General features: G+C 43.3%; 2 protein-coding genes across 2 annotated transcripts; one reads left to right on the forward strand and one right to left on the reverse strand.

The window, feature by feature from the left end:
• The first annotated feature begins 254 nt into the window (after positions 1-254).
• Positions 255-2,975, forward strand: naa20 (N-alpha-acetyltransferase 20, NatB catalytic subunit). The gene is made up of 6 exons (XM_041064805.1): positions 255-352; positions 993-1,017; positions 1,243-1,333; positions 1,737-1,872; positions 2,036-2,181; positions 2,591-2,975. The coding sequence occupies exons 1-6, from the start codon at positions 300-302 to the stop codon at positions 2,674-2,676; spliced, it is 537 nt and encodes a 178-aa protein (XP_040920739.1). The 5' UTR covers positions 255-299; the 3' UTR covers positions 2,677-2,975.
• On the reverse strand, positions 2,907-8,252 carry crnkl1 (crooked neck pre-mRNA splicing factor 1). Its single transcript, XM_041064804.1, has 14 exons — positions 8,084-8,252; positions 7,522-7,674; positions 7,256-7,347; positions 6,925-7,083; positions 6,653-6,819; positions 6,168-6,346; positions 5,808-5,978; positions 5,432-5,623; positions 5,226-5,285; positions 5,028-5,108; positions 4,614-4,853; positions 4,137-4,238; positions 3,643-3,891; positions 2,907-3,448 (listed from the first exon to the last, which is right to left on the reverse strand). The coding sequence occupies exons 1-14, from the start codon at positions 8,129-8,131 to the stop codon at positions 3,035-3,037; spliced, it is 2,307 nt and encodes a 768-aa protein (XP_040920738.1). The 5' UTR covers positions 8,132-8,252; the 3' UTR covers positions 2,907-3,034.
• Between the last annotated feature and the right edge of the window lie 297 nt (positions 8,253-8,549).

Genomic DNA, 8,549 nt, shown 5'->3' on the forward strand with positions numbered 1-8,549 from the left:
TGCTATTCATTATTCCAACAGCAGATGGTGATGTTGACTTGATGATCATTGAAGTCAAAGTGTAATAGAAATGCAAAGTATTTAGTTAACGAGAAGAAATAAATGCGCTTTGGAGAAACTGAAGGAAAAAAACGGGCCATAAAAATAAAAATTCACATTGTCCACAGAAAACATTCCTCCACAGTGTAGTGAGTACATCCCAGTCAACAGGGGGCGCTACGCTTTTTCTTTGTGCCTTTTAAAATAAGCCGATGTCTCTTTGGTCCCAGCAGGTGAAAGGACGCGAAGCTACAGCAAAGATGACAACATTACGGCCGTTTACCTGCGATGATCTGTTTAAATTCAACAATATGTGAGTGAAATCTTGTCAGTTTTACGACTTAAGCTGTATTTAACGTTACTGTCCAGATGTCTGGTGTCTGTGAGGCAGAGTCATTCTTACATCCTGTGTTTTTTATGTGCAGCGTACGTTAGCATGAGCAGCAGTGTGATCGACTCCCAGCCCGTTCTCCGGTGAATGGGCGAGCGTTTTAAATATCCATACAAAAAACATTCATTTTCTAATGATTGACTTTTTAGCACATGATTTTAAAATGTTGTGAATCGTAGCGTCCTCTGCTGGAAATCGGCGTAAATATAATCCGTCAAAAACGTGTTGTTTCCGTAAAAGTTAGAAACTGTTGCCTCGCTAGCTGGCTAGCTGCAGCAAGCTGACTGGGAGCTATAGCGGCCAAATCAGTTGTTAATGTGTAATATTATACGGAATGAATGGGTTGTGGTCGGGCACAGGTATGCCGAATTGACCGATAATAGTTAGCAAATGTAAACCTTACTAAGCCATCGTTTTAGATTAATCTACATGGATAAAATTAACAAGATTAAACAGAAACCTAAAATTATTCGGTTGAGTTTGGTGAGTTGTTTTCTACGCCATGAAGCAACACTAATAGCAACACTAACAGACTAATGCTTGTCTCCTGTTTGTCCAACAGAAACCTGGATCCTCTGACAGAAACTGTATCCTTCATTTTCCTCTGAGTGTTTACTGGCCACGCTGCAGTTACACATGTATACAAATGTTGGTTGTTGTCATGTTATAAATTCAACCGACATTTAATCTGTCCCCTCAGTTTGCCAGTTAAGTTTGTCCACCTTGCTGAAACTAAATCCAGTTTAATGCAGAAATCCTTAAACAAATGTTCAGTTTTTGTTGAAGCTGTTTCTTTAACCTTTGACCGTCAGTATGGGATCCCCTTTTACCTCCAGTATCTGGCTCACTGGCCGGAGTACTTCATTGTTGCCGAGGCTCCTGGTGGTGAACTGATGGGCTACAGTAAGTTCTTCTGCTCGCTCAGGTTTTATTTTCACATATGTACCACTTTCCTTAGCATAACATTACTTGAGAGCGTTTCCCTCAGGCAGCCATTTATTTTCATTCATCTCACATTAATAAATATCTGTATAAATATAAAATGTGGTCATTAAACTGAAAGGTAGGGTGCACTGGTTAGCACTGTCGCCTCACAGCAAGAGGGTTCCAGGTTCGAACGAATGAATGAAGCTGAAAGGGAAGAACCCAGAATTTCAAATTAGAAGTATGCTGTGCGTTAATCTTACATAAGAGCCTCATACTTCACTTTATCTCCACACTTTTCCTGCTGTGGTGTCGTAAAGTAAACCCTCTGAAAGTCTTACTTGACGTTGAGCTCATGGCAGATTAATTTGCTTTCTTGCAGTCATGGGGAAGGCGGAGGGATCTGTGGCTCGTGAGGAGTGGCATGGTCATGTCACCGCTCTGTCTGTTGCTCCAGAGTTCAGAAGACTCGGTCTCGCAGCCAAACTCATGGAGATGCTGGAGGAGATCTCAGAGAGGTTTGTTCCTTTTATTTCCCTGTGAACCGTGTTGATTGATGAAGTGACAGATGTTGAGGTGAGGAAGCTGCCAGGCTCCATGAACATTTGGTGACTGAAGCTGTCTCGTCATCATGGAGGTTTTACTTTGACCTTTAATGTTGTTTTCCCTCTGGCCTTGTAGGAAAGGCGGATTCTTTGTGGATCTCTTTGTGCGAGTCTCCAACCAAGTGGCAGTGAACATGTACAAACGTCTGGGCTACAGCGTCTATAGGACAGTGATAGAATATTACTCTGCCAGTAACGGAGAACCTGACGAAGACGCTTACGGTAAGACTCGTTGCTGTTTTTCTTTTAAGTTATAAAACTTTAAGCATCACAAACCATATTCCATACAGCTGCACTGAACTGGGGATGGAGGCAGAAATCTAGGAGTCAGGTATCTCTAAATGTCTGCAAGGTTTCATCCCACCAGAGGCTGATGAGGTTTTTTTTTTCCTGTGTTTTAGTTGGACTCACCCTTTAATGACATTTCATTAGCACACAAGTTCAGGAGGTTATAAACAACCTCTGTGCTGCCTCAACAGGTTGACCCAACAGGTTGAATTTGGAGTGAAATCTGTTGTTTGGTTTTATTATACACAACCTGAAGAGGGCGCTGTTCAACCAGATCTGAGGAAGCTGAGACTAGGTTTGAAAAAATGATTGCTTTAATTTTTTTTTTTTTAATCTTTTGCAGACATGAGGAAAGCTCTGTCCAGAGACACAGAGAAGAAGTCGATCATTCCATTGCCACATCCTGTCAGACCAGAAGACATCGAATAACAGTAGACTGTGGCTCTCTGACGCTCTGCTCCCTTTATCCTCATAATCAAATGTGAAATAATGTCTGATAATTACAGGACCTGCTCAGTTACAGTGCACATAGTTGAACTGTCACAGATGCTGCTCACTCAAAGCTCCACAGTCAGAGAGCCACGGTTTGTACAAACTCCCAATTCAGCCTCATTTCCTGTAAATTCTAAATTTGCTTATGAAATGACACAAGAAGCCAGTTTGAATTCATGTATGTATAATGGCACAGTTGGAGGAAAACATGGTCCTACAGTAAAGACTGCTCATAAGCTGGTGTTGTTGTTTTGCTATAAAAAAAACAAACAGTAGAAAAATGAATCCAGGACGTTCACTCCCCTTGAGTCCCTGAGTGGGGAATCGAATCTTTGTCCTCCTCACTGCTCCTGCTCTCTTTCTCCTTTTTCTCTCCACCATCATCATCCTCGCTGTCGCTCTCGCTGCTGCTGCTGCTGCTGTCATCATCGTCGTCTCGGTCATCGTACGTGTTCTCCTGTTCTGTTTCAGTCACAGTGTTTCTGTCGGAGTCGTTCTCCAGCGGGTTTTCAGGAGGAGAAGCAGGTTCGTTAGAAGACGACAATGTCGTCTCTTCAGCCGTTGGACCTTTTTCTGGAGCCTTCTCCCCCTCTTCCTGTACCTGCTGCCTCTTCCACATCTTGGCCATGGCCAGCAGCTTGAGGTTGGGTTGGTTGGCGGCGTCCTCGGGGAAGATGTAGTCGTAGTACTCCTCCCAACCTGCATCCGACTGAGGGAATCAGGGAAAGATGTGATGATTAATACCTGTGACTGGTTTTATTTAATCATCATCTTCAGTCGGGTGTATCAATGAAGTCATGAGTTATGGATAAAATAGTAGATTTAGCAAATGGCATTTTGCTGTATATTATTTTCAATGTAACATCACACTGCTCCATTAGGAACCAGACGTCCGGTTCTTACCCCGTCCTCGGCCGTCAGCTTCCTCCTCTTCTTCACCTTCTCTGGCAGCAGCTTCCTGACTCTCTCCCTGGTGCTGTCGGAGCCAAACTCCTTTTCAAAGTCCCTCCAGGACTCGAGCAGCATCAGCCGCTCCTCCTTCTCCTCGCAGCTCCTCAAGCTCTTGTTGGCCTCCTCGTAGATCTGCCGGCACTTCTGCAGCCGGTCGGGGCTGTCGATCGACAGCTCGAACTTGGCGTAGCTGATCCAAACCTGCGTGAGAAGAGGAGGAGGACAATCAGACAACAGAGGTCAGACGGTGTCAGGAAGATAATCACAGAGCTCCCTGAAAAGGGATGAACCTGCCTTCCTTATGGTGATTTACTCCTGGTTGATTTTAAAACTTTAAAGCATGTATAAAACGCAGGAGCCAGTTTTCACAGCTCTGAATAACTAAACTGGGTTTGCAACTTTTGCAGGTGTGTTTTGAGCTCAGAAATCTGGCCCGTAGTTCTCACCTTGACGTGCTGGGTGCGCTGCAGCAGCCGTTTGTAAAGGTTCCTTGTGTTTCCAAACTCCTCCTGCTCGATCTCAAAGTCGATGTAGGACTTCCACAGAACCTGAAACGAAAAGACACAGACGCTTTAAAAAAATGAAAACAAATGAAAGGTGTGTTTTTTATGTTTTTAATATTTACTTGTATGTGCAGACCAGCTTATGTGCTTTCTGAGACTAATCTAGACAACCTGAGCAAAGTTACAGACCCTCACCGCCTGAATGCGTTTCAGTCAGCTGTAGATACAGAAGGTAAGAATTCCACATTCTCACTGTTACACTGTCAGACAATCTGATTGATCTGTCTTAATGTTGTGATTTGATCTTGAACCTGCATTTCTACAACTGCTTTACTCTGTGAGCATCAAAATGTCTTTCAACAGTCTCCAAAACCAGCTGATCGATCAGTTTGACTAAATGGACAAAGCTCTAATCAATACCTCTGGCATGTCGAGTCGTGGCTGTCCGATGGCGAGTTCGAAGATGGCGCGGGCTCTATCGATGTCTCCCAGGATCGTCTCCAGCTCTGCGAACTTGATCCAGGTGGTGCAGTTTTCTGGACTGAACTCCAGGTACTTCTCATACAGTTTCCTGCAGCGGTCAAACTCACGCAGCTGCAGCTCGAGCTCGATGTAGCCTTTCAGCAGTTTGTTCTTTGGGCATTTACCGATCGCTGTGCCCTGAAAAGAAAAACGATGATGAGTGGAAATCACAGACACAAATGCACCAGGTTCATCTGCAAGAGGTGTTCGTTATGTTTTCCATTTACGCTTTTTAGATTTAGATCACTTATGTAAATTTAACTCAGATAACATTTGATCAGTTCAGAACACATCAGTTCTGTTGGGTCTTACCATGATCTTCCTGGCTCCCTGCAGGTTCTTCTGTCGGATCTCAAACTGAGCACAGAGCAGCCAAATCTTAGCGAATGTGAACTGAAACAAAAACATATGTGATTACAACAGTGCTGGTTGAAACAGCACCAAGGCTTCTGCTGTGATTTCAACTACATCTGCATTCTGTTTTACTATTATGGTTAAAGTCTAAATTACCTTTTTATGAGGGATGAGCTCCAGACAGGCCTGGTACACCTGCCTTGTTCTCTCAGGATCCTAAAAATGAAAGAATAAATTATTAGCTTGTTATTGGTACAGCAGACTATAACTTGTCTGTTTATTAATACTATTCAAATTCCCCCTTTTATATATGAATATTTGTAATAACACCACTCTGAATCAGAATTTCTTCCTTGACCCACCTTGACCTCCAGCTCTTCATACAGAGCGTAATTGATCCACAGGTAGATGTATCTTCTCCAGTGTCTCTTCTCCTGGATGGGGGGGATGTTGGCGATGGCTCTCTCATAAACCTCCCTCACTGTGTCAGGGTCAGCGTCACTCTCCACCAGGCGCAGATAATCAAACCAAGCATCGTAGTTGTGTGGATTCGCCTGGATACAAACACAAAAACTGGTCACACTACCTGTTCTGACACTGTGGTGTCAGAGATATAATCCACCAGCAATGCAAAGTAAACCTACAGGAATCTGTGCCACTCAAAAACCTGAACGTGACCATATTATTTTTCCTCACAGTACCAGACCTGCATCAGGGTCTGGTTTTCATGGTTAATACCTTGACTTCCTCCTCATACTGGAACCTTCGTTTGCTGACGATAACGTCCTCGATTCCCCTCCGGTCTCCAAACTTCTTCTCAAACATTGTGTAGTTTTTGAAGAGCTCCTGCGCCTGGTGTTTAGGGATTCTGTCCAAAGCGTACTTATATATCACCCGAACACGTTCGAACTGTAAGCGAAGGGACAATCAATGAATCAATCAAGTCAGTCAAGGAATCACACTCCTAGAAAACACTACTCACTTCAATCTTAGGACGAGGAAACCAATACTTTTAACAGCTCTCTGGTACCTAACTGAAATTTATAAAAGGAAAAAAGTATGTTACAGGGTGGATATTTTTTCTATTGTTGCACAAACCTCTTTCTGCGTCTCCTCAAACCTTGCGAAGGCCACAAAAAGGTTTTCTTCCACATGTTCCTCTCCAAAGAACTCCACTGCCCTCTCATACACCTTCCTGCTGTGAGCGATGTAGCCGTGCTTCTCTTCAAAACGAGCGTACTTGATCCAGTTCTTCACTTCAGGGTGAACGATAACGAGTGCAGCAGGGTTAAGGAGTTTTTAGATAACAAGTAATCATCCCAATGTTATAAAATAATAAATACTAGTACCACTTCCTGTGAGACACTACAGTCCCTTGTTACTGCTGTCTTCCCCTGCTGGCTGACAGCTGCTTCTATTCAGTTTAGTTAGTTTCCTGTGCAAACAATACATTTAAAGCTAAATTCGTGCTGTGAATGTGGTCTTGTGCCACAGCAAATCTCCCTCAGATCCTGTGTATTGTTGCACTTTTCAGTGGTTTAACACTCCGACCACAGCACATGGAAACATCAACAAAAGGATATATTGCTCATAAATGGTGCGAGCTTTGTCCACCTCCTTGTAGCGCAGCTCAAAGTTGATGTAGGAGTGCCAGGCCTGTTCATCGGGCTCCCACTCCATCCAGCGCTCAAAAGCCTGTCTGCAGCCAGCGACGTTGCCCAGCATCTCCTCCATGTAGGTGTACTTGTACCTTTTGGAAGGACAGATAGTCAGACATTAGAAGCAGAAGTAGTGGAGTAGTGTACTGTCATCACCACCAGAAACAAAAACCTCAGTCTGTCAGTTAAATTCATACCAGAACTGGTTGACTCGTGGGAGGATGGTAATTGCTCTGTCCCAGATGTTGCGGGCGTGGTTCACCTGGCGGCTCTTCATCTCCATCTCTGCGTACTTCAGCCACAGAGTGATGTTGCGGTGATCTACGTCCAGTGCTCGCTCGTAAATGGAACGAGCCCTAAAACCAGAGGATCCAGAGATGAGGGGAAGTCTGCTCTTAAAGGAACTCTCTGTAAATTATGCTTAATTTACCCCAAATTTTAAAACTGATAAAGCAGGTCACTGGCCTGCTTCTGGAGAATATAATGGTTTCTGATATTTTTCTAAGATTGTAACTACAAGCACAGTACCTCTGGATCTCCTTCAGGCTTTCCTCCCATTGTGCGTATTTAATCCAGTTACTGATGACAGTGCGATTTTTTCTTATATTGTCTTCAAAGCCCTGAGAGAAAAGACATGAGTTGTACAAAGAGTCAGTTTATCTTTGTTCTTCTTGTTGGGTTTGCTGCTGATTAATTAAAGTAACAAACAAGTTAATTTGAATAAATGTACAAGTCAAATATACTAAAAAGTTTTTATTGGTGCACCAAACATTTTACTGGTAGTAAGAACTTACCTTCCTCTTCCTCAGTTTGTAATCATTCAGCTCCTCTTCATCGGTGATCTTCTGCTTTGGTGGTGGTGGCAGAAGTTCAAGCTCCCTCTCTTTGGCTTCTCTGAGCAGCTGCTCAGCGGTGATCTGAACCTCTGCAGGAGCTTTATTTTTCACCTGGAACACAAGAAAAAGTCGTTTAATACTACGCTGCTCTGTTCTTTATATCTTAATAACTAAAACACCACCTACCTACCAAATTTAAGTCAATTTATTTAGCCGTGCCTCGATGTAGTGGTTCATTTTGTATTTCTATCAAAATACAAAATCTATCAATTAGCTTAGACCGTAAAGCTTATTGCAGTTGCTGTTATTGCAGCTAACGAGGTTTCCGTCATCTTAACGATACCGCTTCTGTAACAGTGTAACAAAGGTTCTTATTCGACTTTACAAATGTGTAAGATCTGAACTGTAAAGCAAACATAAGCGCTATCTCAAGTTTGCTTCGTTAAACTTTACCGATCTGTGTTAGCATTAGCTTAGCCAAAGTTAGCTCACGGTTCTCTAATCTTGTGTTTTGTTTTACCTTCGCCACCTTCGGTATCCGCTGTTTGCCCGCCGCCGTGGACGCCATTTTGCTGGCAGGTTTAACAGAAAAACAATGATAAGGTCACCAAAGCTGTTTAAAATGTTTCGACAGCGACAAAGAAACTATGACAGACGACGAAACGTTGTGATGTTATGCAGCGCGCGCCGCCATCACTGTACCCAGAAGGCCTTGCGAGTTATCGTAACCTCCGGTGCGGTGTTCTGTTTCTATGGTAACAGGAGTTGTATCAGTTGGCAACGACCGAGACGAAACGTTACGGCTTTTACGGAGCTAACGTTACGGGCAGAATAGTTTGTAACTTTAACCGCGAGCAGTAGAAAGTTAGACTATAAATGTACTTTTGTTGTTTGTCAGAAAGAAATCTGCGGCAGGTAAGTAACAGCCAGTCTGCTTAACACTGAAATGTTTATTTAACTACATTAACTCCTCGTCGTTATTGCTT

This window comes from Toxotes jaculatrix, chromosome 19, assembly GCF_017976425.1.
Source record: "Toxotes jaculatrix isolate fToxJac2 chromosome 19, fToxJac2.pri, whole genome shotgun sequence".
NCBI classification, from domain to species: Eukaryota; Metazoa; Chordata; class Actinopteri; family Toxotidae; genus Toxotes; species Toxotes jaculatrix.